The sequence below is a fragment of the Musa acuminata genome, chromosome BXJ2-5, assembly GCF_036884655.1.
Source record: "Musa acuminata AAA Group cultivar baxijiao chromosome BXJ2-5, Cavendish_Baxijiao_AAA, whole genome shotgun sequence".
Lineage (NCBI taxonomy): Eukaryota > Viridiplantae > Streptophyta > Magnoliopsida > Zingiberales > Musaceae > Musa > Musa acuminata.
Window position 1 is genome coordinate 42,874,172 of NC_088342.1, and position 27,255 is coordinate 42,901,426.

General features: G+C 36.7%; 1 protein-coding gene across 1 annotated transcript in view; it reads right to left on the reverse strand.

Moving 5' to 3' along the window:
* The window catches only part of LOC103985570 (uncharacterized), a 39,847-nt gene that overhangs the window by 9,901 nt on the left and 2,691 nt on the right, over window positions 1-27,255 (reverse strand). The window contains exons 5-24 of the mRNA XM_009403311.3: window positions 22,857-22,965; window positions 20,261-20,356; window positions 19,997-20,059; window positions 19,812-19,871; window positions 18,935-19,003; window positions 18,353-18,434; window positions 15,480-15,532; window positions 15,276-15,374; window positions 13,968-15,200; window positions 11,401-12,399; window positions 10,973-11,308; window positions 10,567-10,825; window positions 10,267-10,489; window positions 9,822-10,182; window positions 5,634-5,783; window positions 5,292-5,513; window positions 4,977-5,198; window positions 1,741-2,391; window positions 1,002-1,262; window positions 581-937 (exon numbers count right to left, since the gene is read on the reverse strand). Coding sequence (XP_009401586.2) covers window positions 581-937; window positions 1,002-1,262; window positions 1,741-2,391; window positions 4,977-5,198; window positions 5,292-5,513; window positions 5,634-5,783; window positions 9,822-10,182; window positions 10,267-10,489; window positions 10,567-10,825; window positions 10,973-11,308; window positions 11,401-12,399; window positions 13,968-15,200; window positions 15,276-15,374; window positions 15,480-15,532; window positions 18,353-18,434; window positions 18,935-19,003; window positions 19,812-19,871; window positions 19,997-20,059; window positions 20,261-20,356; window positions 22,857-22,965 — 5,905 coding nt within the window. The remainder of the gene's footprint in view (window positions 1-580; window positions 938-1,001; window positions 1,263-1,740; window positions 2,392-4,976; window positions 5,199-5,291; window positions 5,514-5,633; window positions 5,784-9,821; window positions 10,183-10,266; window positions 10,490-10,566; window positions 10,826-10,972; window positions 11,309-11,400; window positions 12,400-13,967; window positions 15,201-15,275; window positions 15,375-15,479; window positions 15,533-18,352; window positions 18,435-18,934; window positions 19,004-19,811; window positions 19,872-19,996; window positions 20,060-20,260; window positions 20,357-22,856; window positions 22,966-27,255) is intronic.

Consider the following 27,255-nt stretch of genomic DNA (forward strand, 5'->3'; position numbering starts at 1 on the left):
ACCTTTTCTCTAGCCCTACCTGATGGGCAAGGCAGAAAAAATGGGCTGGCATAGCATGTGGCATGGTATGTGTGGACCATGCAGTGTCGTTGGTCATGGTCATTGACCAATAAACACTGTCCACGTAGAAACGGCCAGGGCGGGCTCCAATCGGTATGTTATCAGCCCCATAACCCAATCGGAGAATGGTTGCACAACTGACTTAAGCAAACCTTCTCATGTAATATTCTAATAGAGAAATCAGAAATGCTCTTCGAAATTACCAGTTCAATAAAAAAAAGTATGGTCCACAAGGCAACGAGAATAATGAGGATTATTCTAAAAAATAAACAAAATGTAAACATAAAAGAAAATATATATGGCTAAGAAAACAAGAATCATAGCACCAATAAATCTGAACTGATTTTGTAAGCTCCAAAAGATTACAAGTTTGTGGCTCTGATAGTGGTAAAAAACATCATTTACAAAAGAGTAAAAAAAGAACTATATATAAGGAGAGTACTAATTAGAAAATAAACTACAGAACTGAATACCAAAGAACTTAAGGAAAAAACCTGAAAAAAAAAATAGGATATCATACTTGTCTGACATGTGAACCAGAAGATGATCCCATATCTCGTGCTAGGCGTTGAAGTACACGAAGCAACAAGGGAATGAATGGATCAATAAAATTCTTCTGAACTTCAGTCAGGGTCTTAACGACAAAGAGAGCAAAAGTTATCATTGAGTTAGCATTGCTAACTTCAAGAGATATCTGAGGAGCTGTCACCGCAGCTAGATGTTTCTGTACAAGCTCTCCAACCCTTTGGTATAGTATCTTCACATCTTGTGGTGTACTAGCCACATCAAGTGGAAAAGCACTAAAAACCATTTTCAGCAAGGAACAAAGCGACTTCCCAGCATCCAAGGTTTTACTGTTAAAACAAGGCTCCAATATCTGCAAAACAATTTAAGTTTAACTCTGAAAGTTAACAGAAGTAAATCCTACAATATAATGGCACCTGTGAAATGTGATTTATGTTGTTGCGGATGAACAGGCGTGGCTGCTTCTCCAAGACCTTGTTCATGACATCAAGACCCTGTGCAAGAGCAGTTGCCGGGTCTTTTGATTGAGAAGGCGGAAGATGTCCAAGCAACTTCTCGAGATAATTGAACTTAACATTGGCATTTGGCCAGACCTCCAAAGCTTGCGTTAGTAGCTCCAAAGCTTGTTTATACATAGAGGTGGATTCCTTATCCTTAGGTTCTATCACCAATGCAACCTGCTTTGCAAAAAAGATTTGAAATTTTGATTGCACAAAGAATTATAAAATGTTCAAACAGGTGATGGTGCAATTGATGTATTTTGCATCTAGGAGTAGATGCTGAAGGCAAAATGTAAGATACCATAAAGAGAAAGCGGCCACATACTCAAGATTTTATTTCCTAATTTTTGTTTATTAATGAAACATGGACACACAATACTGGTGGACAATAATTTCATTCGTCTAAACAAAAAAAAGCAGGCTCATCTTCCTCATCGTTCACAAAGATTGGTTGATCAAAAAGGAGAGTGGCGTCGATGGTCTGTGTGATCACTGTATGTTCCTTAGAAACTAATAACAAACAATTTTCATAGCATAATTTGAGCACACTGTTAGCCAATGATAACTACCCAAAACCTTCTAAAAAAACTAGAATCGGAAGGAGTTATAGCATTTTGATTTTGCTGCAAAGAAAAAAGTAGAAAATTATTCTCACCCTAATAAGGAACGTGATAATCATCTCTTCCATTGCTGCATTTGGTTTATACTCCTCGTCAGGTTGGCCAGAAGATCCAGGTGCCTCGATGGTGGGTATAGAAGCTCCACCTGGAGACACCACATAAAGAGACTGAAGGCCAGGCTCAACCTTCACTCTCTTGCTTATATCATCAGGAAATGCAGAAGCATCTGATGATCGCTTTGAATCACCACCAACAGAAGCAGGATTTAACGCATCACCTATTTGATTAAATCCCTCGGTGCCAGGCATAACTTTCATTTCATTTTGTCTTTGTCTTTCCCAAGCAACAACCAAGCCAGCAAGTTCAATTGCAAGGCGTCTATTTTCAGAAGTGGTGTTGTATGGCAGTCCTAGCCGACTTAAAGAATTTACCATCTGCGGAACAAATTGTGCTCGACAGCTATAGAAGAGGTCTGCATGCCGCACAATAAGCTGAAAGATGTGTATCATATTAGGAATTGAATGACCTTCCTCAACTAGTATTTTCTTGGTATAACGAATCCATATTGGTACACGACTTTCTCCGGGAGGTAGTCTTCGAGGAAGTGCAGGCATTAATATGTCAAGAGCCTGTTTAACCAAAAGCTTATTTTCTGGTTGGCAAGTTCGCAATAAGGCAATAAAAACCTACATGAAGAAAGGTTTCAGTTAAAAAAAATCAATTATGAAATAAACAGTGTCCAGATTTTATAATGAACTTAAAATGACAAGATACACCATACACTAACACATATAAGAAATAAGTACTATTCCAATAAGCATTAAAATTTAATGCCTACCACACAGTTCACAGATTGGATCAGAAATTTATATCCAACTGATACGATGCTAATCCTCACTTATGCAGTAGTTGTCTTTACTATTTACCATGGTTCACCTTACTGGTCTGTACCGATATACAGACCGATTGTTGGTACATTACGTACTAACATACTGACACATGATATGGTGGGACATACCTATAGATTGGTATGTACTGTCTATACCGGTCTCTTATCGGACTGGAATATACCGCTCATACCATGCAGTACATTGTGGACTTTGGTCTTTACTGAAAGATAAATATATGATGACTTATGAGGTTCTATATGCTTGAATTCAGATCATAACAATATCAAGTTATGTGGTGAACCAATAAGGAACCTTCAGACTGATTACAACTAAAATTAGGAACGTCAACAGCACTTTTTGTGTATCTGGAACGATCATGATGCATAGAAGAAAATCTTTCACCCTCCAGAGTGCTTTCCATCAGAGGTCACTAATAAATTTGCAGAGTTGTTTAAGAGTTACCTAGAGAAGTACAGATGCCAACAACAATAAGGTACAACTATGCTACCTTCAAATTCACATTAACCTAACAATATGGTGATAACATCAACGATTCTCTGAAACAACCATAGTTTATATTTAGATTTAAATACAGCTTATACCGGTTGATAACAGAGATTTTAGAAGTCCAAACGATTTTGCCCAGTTCTGGTATGGACTGTACTGTCCAGTAAGCTTGCGATACCAGGCTTACAGAATGATAAACATATTGGTAATGAACTGCATTATGTGATACGCTTACTGCACAGTGCAATAACTTTGTTTTTTATTTTTTAACAGCTGCCACAGCTTTCCCTTTTTTATTTTCTCTTCCATTCTCTCTCTCATGCCCTCCCTCCCTCTTTCTCCCATCCTCCACCTCTTGCCCACCTTATTGACATTTGCCACCACCACCACCTCTGCCCCGCTGCATAGCCAAGGTTTCCTCCTCGTCCTGGTTGCTGGCTCCACCGCTGCTTTATCCTCTTCCCTATCTCTTACTCCTTCCGTCTTCTCTCCCTCCTCTTTCATCCACATACCATCCTGAACCAAGTCTTGGTATTTCAGTCCACAATTTGCAGCCATTGACAGGTATTAGTACTGGACCAAGATTTTAAATCTTAGCTTACAAAAGGGAATGTCCTTAGTGCACATATCACGGCAGCTGCAAACCAGCATAGGGATGTAACACAAGTCATTAGTTCCATTCTAGTTAATAACCTGATTTATTAGAACATGTCCTTTCATTTCCAACATGGAGAATACCAATGTAGAATTAGTACTTTAAGAAAAAAATTAATTACTTTCAAATACCTCATGTAAACATGGTTAAGCAACCAAACAGACAAACAGGGAAGCCTAATGGAACCAGCCTGTACTTCAGTCCATTCCTTTTAAAAAGCTGTTCCATTTACAAAGGACCAATTCAATTCCAGATCAACTCATGGGATCTCAATTTAGATCAAAAAAATTTTAAAATGCATGGGTTCTTCCAGATGTCTGATTTAACCAATAAAGGAGATTGGTTTCATCCCAAAACAATTAGGAAAACCTAATCCTTCCCTTAGTCGATCACACACCCCTTCCTTCCCTCCCTCCACACACACAACCCACACCCGCTCCCCCCCCCCCCCCCCTGCCCCCCCTTTCACCCTCTTCTCTTTCCCCCTTTTTATTTGCCTTTTCTCCCTTTGACACATCAACAAAAGCCCAGTCCATAATACCCACCCACCCTCATGCTACCCATTCTCTTGCAACCTGCCAGATCTAAAAGGCATTGAGGCCAAATGCTGTTGAGGCCAGTCGCTGCTGGACCATATAGCACTACCATTTCTGGCCACATATTTTAAACCATCCATTGTCATATCTATGACACCATGTTTAAACCCAGCATCTTTCATGAAACCTCCTGATGATGTCTATCCCTGCTTGCAGCATGAAATCAAGTCTCCACAGAAAGAATATTAGAGAAGCTCTGATGGCATGCAAAAACATAATCAGTCTCTGCAGAAATTTAAATTTGTGGTATGTTACCAGCTTATTGCATGAGAGGTGTCACTGACAAAAAAAAGGGCAATTCAGTTCGATAAGGTTCAATATCTTAAAGCAACAGGAAACTGAGCTGAAAATTTTCAATCCAATCAAGCTGTATCAAACCGGACATACCCTTATACACATATCAGATTCTTAAATATTAATGACCACAAAATATACTCTGCAACAAATGAAGCAGCGCCTTAAAGTTATTTATGAACAGATCAGAAACTCCATTCAAGTTTCTAAAAGTTTACTGAAGTTGCCCTTAAGTGTGAAAATGTTTGTGTCCTTAGGTGTGAAAATGGAATCATAGTCCACTAAGATATGTAAGAACCTACTCATATGCATTTGTTTAAAAAGAATACCTGGAGAATAATTTTTTCAGGAGCCTGATAAGCTTCTAAGAAGTGGCAAACATTAACAAATGCCCACTGCTTACTGGAATTATCCTCACGCTTAAGATGATTCCAACCAAACTTTATAAGCTCTTTACGGTGTTGAACAAGATCATTTTGTAGATACTTTAACAGCAATGTAGCAAGCTGTAGAAGTTCTATCCTCAAAGGCTCATCATATTCAGCACTAATCTGCAAGTCCAAATAGGCATTCATCTAAGAAATTTTCAATCAAAAATCATTTACAGATATATAGGAACAAGACCAAACACAAAAAAAGATCACCTCTTCAGGAGGGTCAAGAAGCTTGTCAACAATAGTTTTTATTGTAGCAGGGTCAACAACATCCCAACTCTGACCATTTTGAAAAGAATGAGCTAGCATTGGAAGGATAAGAATTTGCATTGCAATGACCAAGTGATCTTGTCCAAATTGTTTTGACTGGAAGATACTCAAGAAGTGTAAAAGAATCGATTTCTTTAAGTTAGGAGTGTATCCTTCCGCAACCTAGTCCGCAAATGCAACAGTCAGTTAGAACATTAATATTAAAAAATTAAGATTGAAACTTAGTATAAACATGAAAATCAAGGCAAAGAAAAAACAAAATCAGAAAATATCCTTCCTTGCCTCGACAATGTAAAATTCCTTCAAAAAGGTATAGTCAATACGTGTCTGGAACAAGAAAATTGACAGCATATCAAATAGTGCACCAACTTCGGACTTATCATGCCTCAGGTAACTCAGAAAACACTTCACAAGCCGCTTACTTTCCTTGACCTGTAGATTCAAGAAGAACAATAAATCAGTGTCCAGATAATAGAAAGAAAAAGGCCAATCATATGAAAATGCATAGAATATTATTGAATGAATTGTGCTACGACTCTAAAACATATCGCATTATCAAAAATCTAGTTCTTGTCATGGACTATACATAAAATGAAGACAATTCATAGCAAAAAGTGCAATACAAAATGTAGTTTCAAGTAAATCACACACAGCTCCTCACGCAGCTTAATCAAACAAATAGTTCAATTTTTTTCCACAAGATCTAGATGGAACCAACATAAGCCAAACACACATTCTATCAATGACCTCCCCTTATTCTCATGCACTCAAGTGTTGTTGCTCCTTACAGTTCTACACTAGAACTCGAGATATTCAAAATCTTCAAGGATAGAGATGGAACTTGCTTGTGCCTTGCCAGACTGAGAATGTGAATCGACAGGTAATGTCAAAATTATTTAATCAGTTAACAATTATACTGAGAAAGACAACGGCAAAAGGATATACAGGGAATTCACCACATAGCTGTCAAAAGACAAGACTTTACTTCATGAGAGGAACTAAATAAAAGATTAAGCATGAAAAGATGGGATTCACCAAAAAGGTCCGAGCTTCACAAAAAACACAGTTCCTTCGCAAGACGTTTGGATAAAATCACAATGATGAAAAATAGTGTTTTAAAAAATTAATGCAAATAAATTAAGTTCCGTTAAATTTCCGAGTATAAATAGTAGAGCTTGTCAATGGATGAAAAACTTCAGATTTGAATGAAAATAACTTGCATCTTCTCTTCTAGTTTCTTACTCTCCTCTTTAGTCTTACACTTCTCTTTCCCTCTCTCTCTCTCTCTACTTTTCTACTCTATTCTAACATCACGATGCCTATTTGTTTTACCAATGTTATTTTATGGCAGGCACAGGATAACACCCAAAAGAACACGATTCAGCAACATCATCAATTTATACTTAATATTTTGAGTTCTATTAATTTATTCATTGAACATGCTTGATTAGAAAATAAAGGTTGGTTTGTCCACACAATAGTGAAAATTGGTGTTTTAGCTATTTAACTACATCACTATTTTACACTGACTAACGGGCAGGTTTAGCTACCTAAAATAAAGAGTATTCAGCTTTAGCTCAGATAAAATAAGTTTTAAAAAGATCTATTTGTCAAATGGTTTGCAAAAAAAAATTAGTGTTTACTCCAGCTCTTCTTGACCCTTTACTATAAAATCTCCAAAATTCTTTTGTTCGCCTAGAAAAATGTAAAACCATGTAAAGAATGATCGTTTTATGCTCAGAAGACCAGTAAATGATGAACAAGTCATAACAAATTCATGGATCAATAAAGGATAGAAGAGGAGGATAAGGAGGAAAGAGAAAGACAAGGCGGAGGTCATGGACCAAGAGTACGAGGAGGATATGACACTGTAATGTGAGCAGTGAAGTCATGGACCAATAGTGCCAGAAGAGTTAGAATCACCTCAAGGCAAGCGGTGAGGTCATGAACCAAAGACAATGAGGCGGTTAAGCGACTGTGGTGAGGCAATGGAACAACAGTATAAAGTTAGCAAGCTTAAGATCCAAAATTTATACGTTGCCTTAGTCTTCAAATCATCGATTCAATTTAACATGCTTAAGATCCAAAATTTTCTGCATAGAATTAACTACTGCATCTAACTCAAGCAACTTCAAGTTCAGTATTATTTTAGAGTTTTGAAACTTGGATCTAATTTAAATCAAATTCAAAATGTTAACTTGCACACAAATCAAAGCCTTACCAAAATTTCCACAATTACCTTGAAACAACAATGAACATGATATATTAGTACCTAGAAAAAGCCATTCAGAAAAAGAAACCAAGTCTCTTGCATCCCCATGCCCTTGGTATCTAAATTTCTAAAGGTGATCATCATTTTTTAACAGGGGGTATTGCGAATATTATCTTCAAGTCTTGGAAGCTGAATCTGATTTACATCAAATTCAGAATGTTCATTTGTACATATTTCAAAGCCTTCAAAATTTTCTATATTTATATCGAAACAATAACAAATGTCATATAATCGTACCCAACAAAGCCATTTAGACAAAAAAACAAACCTCTTGTGTGTTTTTCCAAACCCTTAATATCTAAATTTCTGAAGGTAATCATCATTGCTGATCTAGGGATATCGCAATCATCAAAGGAGATATTTTATCTTGTCTTTGAATTATTTTTTGTGTTCTAGGAATTTTTTGCAAATGTAACAAACTGTGACATGGCAACACTTCATGTATTGTCTACTCCACCTGACACATTGTCCAAGGAAAATTTAAAAAAAAAACTTAAACATAAGAAGATTGAAGAGAGATTCCTGATTTACAAAACAAAAGAGTTAAAATGTAAGATTGGAGAGAGATGCTTGATGTCAACGTTCTACAAGGATGGAACTTGATCCCAGTCAAGAATTTTTTTGAATAAGAAAGCTCATCTCTCTAATGACAAAAAAAAGTGAAGGTTCTCCACAAATGCTAGATGGGATGATTGATTACTTGATTTAAGAAATAGACTTTCTTTATTAATAATTAATTTTTCTTCTTGTATTTTGGAGTCTATAAAAAGTGGAAAACTGTCCTTTACAAGAATATGGCTCAATGAGATTTTTTTTCTCAATGAGAATTCTTTTCCCATAATATGGGTGGGCTGTGAGAAAACATCCTTAGGAGGGACCCTTGGAGTCAATATTCACCACAAATGGTGTGATGTCATCTTCCTTGTGCAAGGCATGTCTAGTGTGAAGCCATGAATCACGTGTGAGGCCACCTACGAAATGAAGTTCAGGAATTATCTTTCCCTTTCTCTCTTTTCCTTCCATTATTATCAAATCCTCAAAGAAAAAAATACTCCCTTTGGCGCTTCATGTGCTTGTCCTTTGTTAGTAAGTCTAAGCTTAACAACACTATAAGTCAGACGGTACTTAGGAATTCGCACCAACAAGCAACTTATGATTTTACTAGAAATACAAGAAGAAATATAAACCAAGAGAAAACAAACAAGCAGGAACTTTAAACTAAGAGAAAACAAACAAGCAGGAACTATAAACTAAGAGAAAACAAACAAACAGGAACTGTAAACTAAGAGAACACAAACAAGCAGAAACTATAAACTAAGAGAAAACATACAAGCAGGAACTATAAACTAAGAGAAACGATTCTAATAAGAGTAAAAATAGGTGGCATATGAAAATAAAATTGATCGAAGCTTCCCTCAAAGGCAAAGAATATGGAAGCCATAACAAGTAGCCAATGATTGCAACACTTTGAGACTACCTATGTCTCAAGAAATAAACATTTAGCACCTGTCTACCTACATGAAACTTGTTTGACATTTTATCCAAACGTGAACTTCCTGAACAAGAAATTATGTCTACACTTAGCAAATAATATTGGAGAGGAGAAATGTGATAAATGGGGATGACAAGTGCATAATCATTTACGAAGAAGGATATGTGACAGGAATAGGGAAAACAAACATCAAAATAGACTATCCATTGGAAGCACAAAGAACAATAACAATGAAGAATCTATTCAGACACAAGCTTATGTGCGATAAATAGAATACCATAGACAACTTAGATGTTGCAGATGCTAAAAGACTTTTAGAAAAGTAGCAAAGGGGCTCAATATGTAACCCAAGAGATAAAAGACTAATAAAGTCAACTGAGCAGGAACATGAGAAGCATTTTCTTATCTTTAACATATAACCTTGGTCAAATCAGTACAAGAAACCCTTTTTCTTTAAATAATGATTTTACATAACTAAAATAAAAAAAGCTCTTATTCTAGACCTGTAGGAATGACCAGCCACCAGGAAAAACAAGGTATTTGATTTCAAAAAAATTTATCAATGCAGAAAAAAGAGACAATTAGCAACAGCAAGAAAATGAAGCTACCATATAAATGGAATAAGCAGAGAATATGACGATGCACAGCAATTATGCATTGCAAAAATCAGCTTATATTAACTATTTCAATGAGCTAGAAAACCTGCCTGGAGTAAGCTCAGTTCTTGTTCATTTTGCAAACGAGCAATCCTTGCTGGTGACTTCCAAACAAGTAACAATGTCTCAAAAACAATACGATTACCATGCAACCAATTTGGCATCAACTTGACTAGAGTGGAAATAAGTTCCAATCCATGAAAATAACCATCAGAGCATGCTGCCAAAGGTGGACTAGTGAAAGTGTCTGACATGAGGACTTCATCATTAACTGACGAAGAAGGTTGAACAACAGACCCTTCAGAATGGGGAAAGAATTGTGGGAAAGCATTTGCAAGTATCTTATGTGGCGACTTAGCAAGTTCTTCTCTTAGGGGTTGTCCAGCATCTGAACAGATTATATACATAAACCTGAAAATATACTTTGGTCAGAAATTCATCATTGTAATATTTTCTATGCAGAATGATTACGTTCCTTTACCAGCATCAACTAACCTTCTGAAATATTTTGGATGGCTTAAACGAGCAAGGAAATAATCCACTGCATCTGTTGCATAACGGTTTAAATACTTGGTAAGTGGAAGACGATATGGACTGTTAATTTCACTGTAAAATTGTCCTGGTGGTAGTGCCCCTTCCAAATCAATAATTATGGTTACAAGTTCATCTAGAAATTTCCCAGCTGCCTGAGGGAGTAGATGGAAGAGTTCGATCATCGCTGTAACATGCAGTAGCTACAGCTGGTTAAGCCAGAATCAGATTACCAAATAGGCAAAACTAATTTTTATAACATACCTGCTGCAACCTTCGGCTCGTCTCCAGCCTTCCAAGATTTTTGGGTTTGAGCAAGTTTTTCAGGCTCAAGCCATTTCTTCAAGTGGTCCAGTAATTTGACACCCAACTGGACATTGAACCAATTTGACAAAAGTTCGAGCAGGCGGGCTAATCCTTGCAACAAAGGCATCGTAAGGCTTTTAGTATGTGCCAAGTTAACTAAGATAGGCCTCAAGCTGCCCTGCAGAAGTTCTTTTGGCAGTCGTTGTTGTTGAACAACCTACGGACAAAATCTTAAATGACCACATTGTGACTAGAAACAATAATAGAAAACAGTGAAACATGTATTTATGTTCATTATTATAAATCCATGCAAAACAACTTAATTCAAATATTGATAGAGCTACTGGAAAGTGAAATATAAAACCTGACGAAGCCCTTCCTTTGCAACGGACACAATCTCTGGAGTCCGACAAGTCAGAGACTTGAAAAACATAGAAATGATCTTTGCACGAAGTTCGGTATGATTAGGTGTTTTGAGATCTGCCCAAGCCATTGCAGTACAAAGAAGTTCAATGCATGCTGTTCGAAGTTTGTTTAGTGTAGTAACCACCTTAGGGTTCATTAGTTTGGTGACCCACACAGTTTCATCAGCCTCAGCAATTTGTAATGCTTCTTGCAAAAAGTTGACCAACTCTGGTGTCAATTTGAGAAGAGGAGGTCTTAAGGCAAGACAAAAATTCAAGGCAGAAACTGTTCCCACCTATGAGAGGCAAAAGAAAGAGACCAATTCAATAGATAAAGTAAAAGAAGTAAATTTCAAGCATAATAAGATCGTATGCCAATAATCAGTACCTGTTGCTCAACATTTTTGGTACGAAGGGGCCTCATTATGAGAGGCTGAAGTAGAGGTAGATAAAGAGGCTCAAGCAACTCGGAAACCTCACTCCCGGTCCTGCTAGCTAAAAGAGCCAAGCATGATTGCACGGTCTTTCTTACAACAATGGATGCATTAGGGTTGAAAAGCTCCAAAGCAAGAAATTCAACAACTCCCTGGAAACTCTGTCGACGGCTGTCATTATTTGCTTCATCAACATTATTCACCGCTCGAAGAACCTGCGTGAGGACCTGACTTGTCTCTTCCTGCTCTTTATTAGCATGCATTGGTAACCTTTTAAGAACATATATAAGGCCCCGCACTATTCTCACTTGGAAAATGCATAAAGTCTCTACAGAGACATTGCCAACCAAAGCCCCGAGCCCAATTACACCTCCAAGTTGAGCCTGCCAAGTACATCCATAACAACAATGCAGAAGGCGAGGTAAAAGTTGCTCAAATACAGGAACCCGAACGCTTGGGGGTGGTGAATACACAGGATTCAAGGATGGACTTGAAACCATCATTGGAGTACCAGGACCGCCCCTTGAACTTAGTACACCATTATGCTTTGCCCGTGCAAGAAAAAGAAGTGTTTCAGCAAACATGCTCAAAGCATTTAGAGCAGCCTTGGCGTGAAGCCTGTTCTCACTAGCAAGTACTTCAACCAACGCATCCAAAAATATTAGAGGATCCAACTCCTTAAGATTGGAAGTGCTACCTCTCGACCTAGAAGTCATGCCACTGCTTGATGAAACCATGGAACCAACGTGCTGGCCCGTTGTGCCAGATAAGTTTGATGAAGAACATTCTACATGAAAAAGCAGTGCAAAATGCCTACAAACATTAACAAGAAATTCATCTTTTGTGTCTTGGAGCTCAGGATCTGCACTAGCAGCAATAGTGGTCATAAGTAATGTCTTAAAAACAGATTTCTCAGCCATTAGCTGAGTCTTTGTCTTCACACCCAGGTCAACCTGAAGTCAAGAAATTATTAATTGCCATGAAAAAAAAACAGTATAGTAGTAAATTGGTCAGAAGAAAGCTAATTATCATTTCCAATTTAAATTTATCTGTAACACTCATACACATGGCTTCTAAAAAGCAAATTAAAATCTATAGAAACAAATTAAAAGTTTAATAAATTTTTCCATGAAATTTAAAAACTAAGTTTTCTTAACAAAATTAAGAACATGATGTTGAGGATGTTTTAGATCTAAAGGACCACAAATGTCCACAGCAAGAAACCCTAAAGAACATACAAAAGTGATACACAGCAACACCTAAAGTTCACCAACAACAGCAATAAGAAAGCTTTAAAGAACAGTAATAAAACAAAATTAAATACCACTATGTAATATATCATATCACCATTTTATAAGTGCAAACAGTCTGGTGAAGTTATATATTTGTTAAGGAGTAAAGGGCAATGTTTGCTGTAACACAGTATGAATGTGTGTGTTGATACCACTATCTCAGTATGATTTCATGTTGTGTTGGTAAGAATGTTCTTATCCTGGCAAATGCAGAAAAAATTTTTGACTTGGGACCATATGTTGGCATGTCCAAAACAAGTTGGCATGACATGTGTCAATACCTTTCTGGCGTGCTACATTTCAACTTGTGGTGTTGGCACAGCACTCCTTTGTAAAGAGTGCAAAACCATTTAAAGATAAGACAAAGATTGATTAGGTTGGTAAAATGTAGTAAGTTGATTAGTACTAGTAAGGGGAGACCTAAGAAGTCTTTGCCGGAAATAATAAAAGAATTAAATGCCTCTGACTTAACTAGAGATATTGCCCTAGATAAAGCTCAATGGCAAGATAAGCAACCAGCTCTTAGTTGGTGGGACATTCAGTTTGTCATTGTTGTACAAGGATTAATTAGGTTCATAATCCTTTTGCATTCCTACTAGTTAGGCTATAAGTTTAAACAAATATATCAATTAAATGCTTTACAAATTTACTTTTGATACCTTCAATTATAAACAAATATTGGAAGTTTTTAGGAGTAGTTTAGCAATTCTGATGCCTATCAACCTGAGCTAATTGAGGGTGCCATGGAAGGCTACTATTGCCATAGTTGCAACAAATCCTTACTTTTACAAATTGTTCCAATGTTGCACCAAGTAATCTTAGTAGTCTAAAATCTTTACCTTCTAAGGTCCTTTAGGATTCAGTCTTAAGAATTTGTCCAAGTTCCAATTCATTTAGTAAGAACAAATGCTTCTACATACCTCAATAGATGGATAAGACTTCCAGGAAAGCAAGTAGCCTTTATCTGCACACACCTATGCCTGATTTATCACTTAGCTTATTATAAATATGTGCATGTAGCCCTTATGAAATAAGTTTACACAGATGCACCATAACGGGAAAAAAAAAAAGGAACACAGATTTTGGATGTGACAAAAAAAGATTCTTTTAAAGACAAATCATAACAATAAATTTCAGCATAAGAAGAAACAACATGCTATAAATGATTTAAGAATGTGGAACAAGCAATAAACAGAAGAAATAGGGGATGCCGGATACTTCAAGCAGACCTTCATATCCGATGTTTCTGTACGACGCCTAGAAGGATCCACCGAAGACACTAACAATGTTCCAAGGGTACCAGGAGACACTCCCTCTCCTTGTACATTTCCCCGCAAATTCAATAGTGATGATAAGCATACTCGAAGAAATTTTAAAGCCTGCTTCCGGTAGAAAGCCTCCATTCCACCATTATTTTGCATAACCGCAGCCACAGCAAGATATATGCAACGATCCAAAGGTACCAAAAATGGTGTAGAAGGCTCAAATGTAAGAATCAGACGAAGCCCATGTTCAGGATTCTCTTTGCACTCAAGAGCAAGGGGTTCTCTAAGAAAACGTCTATTTCGACCACCTAACTTACCAAGAAGTTGTAAAGCTTTTGTACCCCATGGATATGGAAGGGGCCTTAAGTGAGACCATAAAGCAAGAATAACCTCCGATATGACATTTGCCATACTAGGCTCCAAGAAATCAGGATTCAGGCTATCAATCCAGAACTCAAGGGTCCGGAGACCTAAGCTTACAAGGTCATCAGTTCCTTTAAGAGCAAGAACCAGAGGTTTCATAAGGCGAGGTATGTGTGGAAGCAACGAACTTAAACGTGCAGGTAAGGTTAAGCATAGCTCCAAGATAAGATCCCTCATGTCCTCGCCAGAAGGTCCTTCAAGCATAGATAGCAGCATATTTAAGCAAGGTTGCAAAGATGGAATAAGATCCCGCAGAAGGGTATCAAATTTTGCACCATTCATTGATCGAAACATATAACGAAGAAGATGCATATAACCAAGAGGCTTTTCGACTTCAGTAGCATTCTTCATGCAAACTTCCATTATCACAGGTATGTGAGGCTGAAGTATGCGTTCACTGTCAGCAGGTGCCTTTGCAGCAGCCATAAATAAAAACCGAAAAAGTTGCAAAACAAGCTTTGCTGCAGAGGTATCTGGATGCTTCAGAGCATCAAGCTTGTTGTTAACAAGAAAATGAATAAGGACATCCATGAAGGGTCGGAGGACCTTAGGAGCTTGCAGAAGTGTTGAAAATATATGAAGCAACTGAGTGTTAGTTATCATGCATTCGAAAAGCTCCGGCATGCACAACGAGAAAATATCCATGAGGTCTCGAGGCTCCATTATAGCTAGAATCTGTGAAAAGTGCTGTAACATTTCCCTTTCCTCATCCTTTTCTTTATAAAGCGCCAAGCAGTGAACACCACTCTTCAAAACACCTGTTGCCTTACGGACCTATAAAAGCACTAAATAATCATAAAAAGAACTCGAACCATAAAGACACAAATTGAAAACCTTCACATGGAGTACCTCATCTTCCCTCATCCCTTTGAACATTTGGGGAAGTGGCATATTGGATGATGGGGAGGCCTGCGTTTGTTGATGTGTGCCATGTGATGATGTTGAGACCTGAAGAAAAACAACGGATAAGAAAGCAATATGATATTAAATTGTGCAGTCCTAACAAACAGATCTAAGACCACAACTGGGCAGTCCTAATAAATAGATCTAAACCTGTGGGCGTGCCATATGAGCATTAGTAATGCTCCAAATTATAGTCTTCATTCCTGCGACATTTATTAGCCAATATCAGTACTAATGCATTAAATCATCTAGAGTCAAGTTAAATATATCATAGTTTCGGACAGGATATAAATGTTCCACTCATTCAATAATCATGTTGTAAACCATAACTACATAAGTATGCCACATGAATCATGAATCTTTCTTGACATTGAACTCTAATGATGGTAAAATGCCTAGTCAAACTAAAAGCCATCAAATGCCATTGTGTTATTTCTAATCAAGACTTCTTAATTATTCCTCTATCTGTACTTCACCACAGATATGAATCAATACACCTCGCCTAATCAGTGCATTTATATCTCTCTACTAGACATTTCTAACCCAGTTTAGATGGTTTCACTCATATCACTCCCAATTAATATACCATTACTAATGCATATTCTGTCTTTTCTAATAACCTCTTATGTATATCTCAACATCCTCATATTGATATAGTATAATTATATTGTTTTCCAACTGGACATCCATAAAGCTCAGACACACACACATGCATATATATATCAGAATTGTCATCATGCCACAAGATTATCTATATGCTGGCATCTCATTTATTCTTGGTTGGAAATATCATTTAATACAATTATTAACAATTATATTTCACATTTATTCACCTTACATTTAAACGAAATAATTCCTCCAAACTGCCCAACATTGTAATCCAAAAAACATCATACATAGAACAGAAGTAATATCACAAATTTGATGTCAGACCACCTATACCAAAATTACCCTAGTTCTTACCTTATTTATTTGAAGTTTGCAAAAAGATAAAGCCAAATAATTCAATCCTAAGAAAGAAAGCATTGACCAGATAAAGATAAACCCATGAGAAACAGCCTTTGTTATCATACAATAAGACTCGAACCTGTTTCCACAAACTACTCAAGTAATGAGTTCCTTGCTGAAAGCATAAATCACCCTTACTGTTGTACACTACATACCCAATTAAAATAAAAACTTAGGTCATTTTTTAATAATGAAGAAATAATCAATAAGGAAAGAAGAGTTGCCAAATACATATCCAGACAAATTCCTATTCAATTCCTCTAGGCCACATTCTTCCACTTAAATGGTTCCTCTCATCCATGACACTCCCCATTGGTGGTTCCTAACATCAATATTGCAAGGTACCAACAGTAAAGACCGACCAGGCTTCCCAGTTAATTGGTATCCACGTTGCCTTATCTCATAGGATTCTTCCAAAGAGACGACCATTCAGTTTGCCAAATACATAAACCAGACAAATACCTATTCAATTCCTCTAAGTCACATTCTTCCACTTAAATGGTTCCTCTCATCCGTGACACTTCCCATTGGTGGTTCCTGCCATCAATATTGCAAGGTACCAACACTAAAGACTGACCAGGCTTCCTCCTCTCCCAGTTAATTGGTATCCATGTTGCATTATCTCATAGGATTCTTCCAAAGAGACAACCATTCAGTTTGATATTCATTATACCTATAACGATGCTCTAAGTAATAAAGTTCCCACCTCTGCTCACATATTCAGCCACCAACAAGACTCCCGTCCCTTCCTTTCAGCCGTCTGACACAGAAACAACACCAACCTCACCGACTAGAAAAATTCACACACGTAGGGCATCAGACACAACCTTGTCACTTCAATATTCATCGATAGATGATCTCTCTCACCCCCAACAATGCTAGGAATTTGTATAAGAATAACCACTTGATACCATTATAATGCAAGCTTCTTTAGTTGTAATTAAATAACTGGTATACTGTTTTACTACTTTAGACGTTATATCACAAGCCAAAAAATTTCTTTGAGCTTCCTATACTCAGAATAGTAAATGTTTTAGATCATATATACCATTATTAAAATATATCCTATTTTGTTCTTGTCAAAAAAGTTATTTAAACCGATGACTTCACCTGGCTGTTGAACCAGAAACTAGCTGACTCATACATTTGCTGGCTTCATGTTGGTCCATTATTAGCATTACAAGAAACTGATGATGTGATTAGTGCAAGATCTTTTTCAACAGAAAGAAGGAAATAAGAAAATGAAAATCCTGCCTCTGACCTGATCTTATTTTTCTTTCATCTTTTCTTTTGTTGTAATCTTATCACTTTGATTGTTTCGACAATGCATATATACCACCAGAAAATAAATATTTGTATATAAACCCCTACAGGAATCATCTTCACATAAGCATTCCCATCAAAACATAAAGGCCCGTATAAACCCAAAGTCAAGGATAAACTTGACCTGGCCTAAACAAAGCATAAGACCCTAGAAAAAGATCCAGCCCATACAAGTTCAACCATCAAGCAAGAATCAAACGGTCTGAGGCAAATTAAGCCCAATCCCCTCAACGGTCTTAATTTGCATAAACAAATAGCTTCCCATAACTGGTTTCCAAGTTCTAAGGTCCCTGACAAAGACCAACGTCTAAGGTACAGCATTATTTTCCTGCTAATCAAGGGTATAGTAAAATTTTATACGGGTATTTCAGCTATACACCTTAATAATAGAAGGCATACGTGCAAATACAGAGACAACAGAGGTGGAAATGCACAAAAACTTCTAGAATATATCACTTCCTACAAACACAAACAAACAAAGCCCCCATGAAGCAGAATATATTAGTGATTAGAAAATGACCGACCAAAGTCAAGATTACGATATTCAAGTTCTCTTTCAATGAGACATCAAATTTAGGACTAAATAGAGGAAACAGATTCTTTAAATAAAAGAGAAAGGACAAGAGTACTAGACAGTGATATGTTTAATTGAGTTTGAAAATTCCAGGGTTTCAAATATATGGCCGTAGTACCCATCACTAAAGTTTTAATTAGATTTTTGTAATCACTGACTTCCTTGGCGTATTCCATTGGAGCCTGAAAGTTGAGAACCGCCTGCAGATTAGATACCAAAAATTATGAGAAATCCCATAGCATAGATATATTTTGTTAAAGCTTATAAAAAAGTTAGAAGCCAAGTAAAAACCAAATTTTGAAAGTCAACAAAGAAATGTACAGCATGTCAGAAAAGGATACACATATAAAACTAGAGAAGCCACAAAGATGAGAATCATTAATCAGGCTATTTAAGCTTAGCTTACTTGACATTAAATCTTTCCAGTCATATGTAAAAGATTTAAAATTAAAAAAAGAACCCTCTAAGTGATACTGTGATAAGGCAACTACAAAATGCAGATCTTTTGTAATATTGTGAAATCGTTTGAAGCAAAATAAAAGTAAAGCTGCTATACCAACACGATGGTTTCTTCTAAGACTGCTTAAAATGAAAATTAACTGATTCCACAACAAGACCAATATAAATTGGATATTTGTAGACAATATAAAATTTTCCTTTAAATGCACCAATAAATCTCAGTAAAAAGTTACTACATAACCTGGATAGGAACTTCAAGCTTCGACCTCAAGGTGGAATATTCTTTTCCTTCCTCACCTTCTTCCAGGAGCTGTGGAAGCAGAAAAAAGAATTGTCACAGAAGCAAGAGATTCCTAACCAAGACAACTACATCAGTACAGGTAATCTATATGAAAATAAAGTAAGCAATCCACTATCCACATTAAACACAGAGTAATGGAAATGAATGTGTAATTTATATGCTAAATCACATTCAACCAGGGCACCAAACCAGATCTATACCAGGACAAAGGAAAAGTTAATTAAGCAAATTCTGAGACTAACACCTCGATATAAAAGGCAACATGGTTGGCTGGGATGTCCATCCAGCATATCAATGTACCAGTACCATACAGATTTAAGACACATAAGCACCAAAGCAAACAATGGATAATGAGATAAGACCAACTACATCATGAAGACAACCTGTCTGAGGTGTATTTCACAACTAACGTGGAATATTTATTGATCAAAATACAATTTCAATAGCATCTTGATAGTTATTGATCAGGTAGCTAAAACTTCACATGATTCCAGACATTTCGACAGACTAAAAATGAAGCCAGAAATATAGAACAAGCACATTGGGTTTCTATAGATGTCACTAGCTTCCATTTTTAACTAAATAACTCTTAAATTGGTTGTATGCTCCAAGAAAAAGTTACAACGCCTTCAACAGAAAAAAAACAAAACTATAGCCAACATTAATAATTAAGATATCACTATACAAGATAAATGGATGAAGGTTCCAACACAAAGGAAAATGTTAAGGAAAATTAGGTTCTGGAGTCACCAAAAAATATAAATAGACATCCAGAAATAATCCATATAAAAGAGAATCAACAAAGATCCATAAGTACCTGAGGTACAATGCGTTTGAAGGTCCCAAATTTTCCCACAAAAGTGTCCAGGATGCGGCCCTAAATATGAGAAAACAATAAGAAAAGTAATTTTGTACCAATTAAACTCAATCCAAGGGAAAAAGTTGAATAATTTTGTTTCTCATTAACAAGATAATCCAAATCAAGAACATGACAATTGGTACCAGTAGAACTCGTGCTTCATCCATGCTTTGAAGGTCAACACCTTTGTCATATATTGGCTCCACCTGAGAACCCAAAGCAGACAATCACAATATGATGACAAACATATGCAAGTATAATGACAAAAAAGAAATGATGGTACAGTATTAAACATTGATAAACATGTTGCAAACTAAATTGTATGTTAAGTAATATGTGAACAAATTGGAAATCATATCAGCACTTAAGTTTATCCGAATTCCTTAAAGGCAAAGTAAATCTTCAACCAGATTCAGCATCAGACGGGCACAGGTTGTGTGAATGACGAGGGTTAAAGATGAGTCATGCATGTTTCTTGAGAATAGATATATAATCCGCGACAACTGCACATAATAAGCTCCGTTAGTATAATAAAAAAGAAATGCAAATATCAAGTAGCAGAATGCTATAAAGTGACATAGTCACACAAATTGAAGAAGTAAAGAAGGCTTTCAAAATTGATCCTCAATAATCTAAGTTCCAGAATGTACAATAGATAGTGGTTATGACCTCAAATTTATGCCATGACTATCAAATATTCATTAGAAAATAAAAGGCAAAAACCAACAATAAGGGAAGGGTGATTGATTAGTGAAAACCGCTTCGATGCCACTAGTTTGAAATCCACTTATTAAAAATTATCATTATCCTAATTTTCTGTTCAAAAAGATTGAAATAAGATAATCTATCTGAGAAGAAAAAATCTGTTTCACACAGTTCTCGAAGAGCCTGTGTGGCCCACAAAAGGAACTAGGGACAACAGCAGAGACACTTCTCATGCAAAGTGCACATACACTACAATTACAGAATTATCATTCAACATGCCTTAGCTCTTATAGGATGGTCATGAACATCATAATTTGAAAAATGAGTCACAAATCAAAGAAACAATGCCAACAAGTCTTTATCTTAAAATCAAGAAATATACAACTAAATAGGAAGCTGAATTCTACTATACCCATTCTCTATTTCCACCACATAAGAGACACTTCCAATACCACTTCTATTGCACAACTAGACATGTGCGGGCGTATACATAAATGTTCTATTACAATCTTAATTTACATTCCAAGCCTTCTCCCCTAACTCATTCCTGCTGCCACCAACCCCATCAGTGCCTGCCACTTTGACCCATAATCCCCTCCATATCCATGTTCGCTAACTTGAGCTATCAGTTCAAGTTCCAGGGTCAGGTTATTTGATAGAACCTGCCAAACTCTCCAATATGTGGCAAAGGAGCACAAAGAGGTCAGAACCAAGTCAGAGAAGGTTTAATAGCAAGCATCGAGAAATCAGTCACACTGAACAATTTGCAAGCAAGGAAGAACTTATTCTAAGAACTTCCAGCTTATGTTATCAAGTGTGTACCTGGTCCACTTAGGACCAAGACTCGATCACCCGACCAAAGCATTAAGTAATCTACCAAATCATCAATTTGCAACTCACCTTGTAGTAGTGCATTTAAAAGCGCTAGGCACCAAAAGACACCAAGGTCACAAAACGCCAGAGGCGCTAGGTGCTCGCCTAGGTGCTTGCTCGAACGAAGCAAGGCACCCTAGAATATTAAAATTTAAAAATATATATACTACAATTGATAAATATGATGATAAAAATAAAAATGACACATTAAATAAAAATGATTTGCTAAAGAAGGTTCTACTGATAGAGACCTATACTAAACAATGTTTTCAATATGGTGCTAAACAGTTCTAACTCCTAACAAAGTGAGTGAGTAACAGTGCAACATCTCAATATAGTGCAACAAGTTAATCGAAATGAGAAAGAATGGATTTTGAGGATAAGTAACTGACGGCTAAGGAAGAAGGATAGGGCAACGGACGAAGCTACAACAACGAATAGCACGGACGAATTCGACAACAACGGACGAAGCTGCAGGCGAAGGTGGCGGCAAATGAAACTACGGACGAAGGTGGCGGCAAATGAAACTACGGACGAAGGTGGCAACAATGGACGAAGTTGCTGACAAAGCTACGGACAAAGGCAGCGATGGCGAACATAGGGTTTCTCTTTCACCGAGGGTTTCTCTCACTGGGTCGAGCGCTGAGGGGGGGTGGTAGGGTACATTGGTTGGTTCGATTGAACCAACTAGCTTGTTCAATCGAACCATGCTCGAACCCCAACCCAATTTGGCTCAGGCACTCGCCCGAGGTGCTTGGGCTCAAGAGAGCGCCCGAGCAGTGCTTCATTGAAATGCCTCAACCCAAGGTTTTGTGAGGCACTCGGGCCTCGCCTTAACTGAGCACCTTTTGATAACACTGCCTTTTACCAACTTTTGCACTATTAGATTCTAATTTTGAGATGATCATCAATCATGAATTCAAATAATTAAAATAGACATAAAATAGACACTCCGACTTTAGTAGTTTGGGATGGTTAGATTTATTAGGTTCAGATAATTAAGGAAAATAGTTAAACTACATAAGTTAGAACAAAAAAAACCTAACAATTATTCATTAACATGCATTTGACCTCGAAGGTTTCTAAAGCTCCCTTCATATTGAAATTTTGTCCCGAAGGAAAAGAAAATTATCATGAAATTTCCTCTTGTGCCGAAGTCCTAGGGTTTAATATGTCTTCGCTTCAATCTTACATTCTTTCTCATTCTCTAATTCTTCTCAGCCTACTACAAGCTACTCAGGAGTCAACATGATAAAATTTCTTCTTGTGTAAATGGTTTGTGAAACAGCTAGGCCTGAATAAGCTTGTCATACAAAATGAATGTTCTGTATAAGTTATTTAAAAAAACAAGATTGTGACCTACATTATCATTCTTCAGAATAACTTCAAAAATTTTGTAGTGAAAAGGATAATAGATAATGAAACCTGAGCGAGAGAAAGCTCTGATCGAACATAGTGTACCATCTCGGCAAGAAGGCTATAAGCTAATGGTCTTAACGTCTCAATACAAACTCGACCTGTCCCAATTAAAACTCTGTTGAAGAATGAAGCACAGAATACAGTCAGAATTATTTGCATAAAATACAATGCAGGAAACATAAAGTCTCAACAATGAATGGCATATGACAAACATCATAATGCACACAATACAATCTAAAAGATAAGTTTTTTTACTAGAACAGCACCAACAGCATATCTTACTCATCAAGAAGAACACGTAGCAAAAAAAAAATAGATGTACACCTTTACATTACAAACATAGGGGAGAGAGGTAAAGACAGTTCTACAACACAACTCCAAATTCCATGCCCAAATGTGCAATTGGTATTAGACATTTGTTGGTCATTGTTCAAGTTCTTGTGCCCAATGAAGCTTGTTCAGTAGTCATTCACTTGTTCTTTATAATTCACAAGCAACATATTTGACAAGTTGAATGTGAGAAATTAGCTGTAATGGTGTCACCTCTAGTGCACACTTCTCTAGCTCAAAGAAGAGAGATTTTGCAAAGCTAATCAACTAGCAGACCAAAACATAAAGTAGCCATCCGCATGACTACTTTTATTATAATATAAAATAACCTTATTATGACAAAGGTAGTCATCCACATGATTAGTCTTGCAAAGCTAATATAAAAAAATATTATTATAACAAAAATAATCATCTACATGAACCCTTAGGCATATAGTCCTTCCACATACAGGAGTTATGCAAGTAAAAGCTAATCTCATCACCCCATTAAAATCAAATAAGAAGAGAAACCCAGCACTCTCAGGATATAGATTCTAGAAACAAATTAACTTACCTAACCTATATTATACTCATACTGAGACCCTAGAACACTAACTAGACTCGAACTTGGACTCATTTGACCAATGAAATCCAAAAATAATAATGAAAACCTCCATAAATAACAGATAAAAAGAGGGAGTTTATACTGTTACTACTAGAAGTTAGTGATGAGGCCTATTTAACCCTCTCCTTTTTCACTTGACTAGGATAGTCTTCACAAAGAGTTTTCCACCATTATACCAACTTGGTTGAGTTGTTTACTCTAGCACAAAGCTGAATATGCCTTCTTTCCTTCTCCAAAGCCATGTAACAGTCTTCTTTGGTTTGAGGGGCTGCCGCATGGACATGACTCATGATAAAGATTGCCCTCTTTTGTGATGTATTATGCTGGAATGATGACTTCAAAGACTGTAGCCAAGCAATCCTGATCTAATCATACTCCATACTTAAGCCTTTCAATAACCAAGAACGCTAGCATATAGTCGAACAGACCCTAGCTACACCTTGGCCTGATCCCAATTTGCAAAATCATGACAAAAAAGCTATCTTGTTAATAGGTGTCATCTTTATCACTATTTGCAAGGGCACATAATCAATTGGCATAAAAACATATAAATGGATATTCTTAATTGCAATCTCCCAGACATTGAACCAATGATTTAAAAAGGCGCTCAGGTGCTCGCCTAAGTGCTCTGGCGAGGAGAGGCCCAAGCGCCTCGTTTAAGGGCTAGGAGGCGTGCTTCAAAGAGGCACGTCGCCCGGGTGCTCGCACGAGCCTAGGCGTCGGGTGCTTCAGGCAAACACCCGAGTGATATAAGGCAACTGAACCAAGTCCGGTTCGATTAAATTTGCATTAATTGGTTCGATCGAACCAACTAACACACACAATTATATCGGTACGCGACCCCGACTCCAAACCCTACGCACGCTTCTCTCACTGTTTCCGCCGTCGAAGATTTCTCCCTCTACGTTCGACACCGACGATTTCTCTCTCTGCCTCCACTACCGACGGTTCCCGCTGCCTCAGAATCTTCCTCTGTCGACGACCGAGTCTCCTCAGCTTCCGTTGTTGTTCATTGTATGTCGTTGCTGCTATCCACTGTCTGATGTTGTCCGCGACACAACTCCGCTGTCGTTGTTGCTATCCGCTGCCACCTGCTGTCCGCAACTCTACAGCTTTCGTTGTTGTCTACTGCCTCCTGTTGTTCGCGACTCTGTTGCCTCCTACTATCTGTCTGCGACTCGCTGCCTCCTACTGTCCGCGACTCAGCTTCTCACCGCAACTTCTCACAGCGACTTCTCACTATCAATCTCTACTATTCCCTACTACTGTTAACAGTAGATTATTAATTACTGTCAAAATGATCTCTATTTATTATATTAATAATATACTATTTAGATTTTAACACTGTTAATCTTTGTTTATTTAAAATATTATTAGAGTTTCAGGATAAATGACAAGTGTACAAAGCAATTTAATAGATTCTTCAATAAATTCAAAAAAGGAAATGCATGGAAATATAATTATCTAAAGGATCCCATATGGAAATATAATTATCTAAAGGATCCTAAAGATCATAATGCAGTTACTTGCATCTTTTGTGATAAAAGACTACTAGAGGTGGTATTTTCGTGCAAAGCAACATCTAGTAGGAAATTTCAAGAATGCAGCAGCTTGCAAGAAGTATCTACCTGAGGTAAAAGAAGAGCTACTAGCTTGTATGCATAAAAAAAAGATGTAAAATAATGAATCTTATGGGATTTTACCATAGGATAATGTTGAACATATCAGGGATGATGAAGAAGAAGATTATTCTGAGAGTGTCAACCCAAGTGAGAAAAAAGTACACGACAGAAAAGTAAAAGAAGCTATGGTTACTAAGAAGGGTAAAAAGGGACTTATAGACCAATATATGTATCAAGGATCACAGAAGCAACAAGGGCAAACAGGAGGCTCAAAATTAAGACAAACAAATATAAGTAATGCTTGTGATAAAGAAATAAGGAGAACAATTCAACATATTACTCGCTTCTTCTATCAAGCTGGCCTTCCCCTTAGTACAACTCATTTACACAATTTTAAAGTGACGATTAAAGCTATTGGAAGATATAGTGCGGGATTAAAACCTTCAAGTTATTATAAGATACGAGTTCCATTATTGAAAAAAGAGTTGGATTATACAAATGACTTACTAAAGAGCCACAAAGAATCATAGGTAAAACATGATTATTCTATTATGTCAGATGCTTGGACCGATAAGAGACACAGAAGTATAATTAATTTTATGATTAACTGTTCTTTAGGAGCCATGTTTGTGAAGTCAATAGATACACCATCTTTTGTGAAATTTGAAAAAAAGATATATGATTTACTTGACAAGTTCGTGAAAGAAATCGGTAAATAAAATACCATCCAAGTTATAACCGACAATGAAAGCAACTATGTATTAGCTAGTAAGATTCATCTTTTGAATTTTTTAATTTTTGTAATTACTTTGTCTTCAATTAAATGGAAGATATATTAAACTCCTAAGTCTTATCATTTTTGTTATTCTTTGTCGCTGGTCAATTACTTAAAACAAAAAGAAAACATTTATATTGGACTCCATGTGCAGCACATTGTATTGATTTAATGTTGGAAGATATTGGAAAGATCCCTGAAATCAAGAAAACTTTAGAAAGAGCAATCTTTGTTGTTGGATTTCTTTATAATCATTATGGGGCTTTGAAAATAATGAGAGGATTCACAGGCAATAAGGAATTGGTGAGATATTGTCATCTGATTTGCTACTTCCTTCTTAACATTACAGAGCGTGCATCGTCAAAAACATAACCTGAAAACATATTTACCTCAGAAAAATAGATGATAAGCAAATGGGCAAAAAAAACGAAAGGTAGGAAGGTCAATGATATTATTTTAATATCGTCCTTTTGGAATCTTGGTAGAGTAACTTTGTTTGTTAGGAAACACTAAAGTACACGCTCTGTAATGTTAAGAAGGAAGAAAGTTGACATATTAAGGAAGTTGACATATTAAGTGATTTTAAATATCCCTGTAAAGCTCCCTTAAACCTTGGTAGAGTAAAATGAAGGAAGTTGACATATTAAGTGATTTTAAATTCTAAGAGGAGGAAAAAAAAGGTTATCGGAAGGCAAAGCAGAAAATGTAACACAGATATTTTCAAAACCATCTATTATTACCAAAGATGGTCTTTCCATAATGCTGCATGAAGTTTAGTATGGATGACAGTGATCTATGGTCTTTACAGGTCGAGAGACGGAAAAAAAAGATTTAAAAAAAGAGTATTCTATTGAAAAGTATCCCAGGTGGTAATTAAGAACTGACCATATAAAGAACAGAAACTTAGCCACAAAACAAGTTAGAGCACAAATGTGCACCAAATAGATATGTCTATATCCCTTGTCATATTATGAGGTTAAACAAAGCTAAACCTATGGACATTTCAGATCAGTGATTTCAATAGGCGCTCGGGCAAGGCGAGGCGAGGCCCGAGCGCCTCGCTTCATGTCCAAG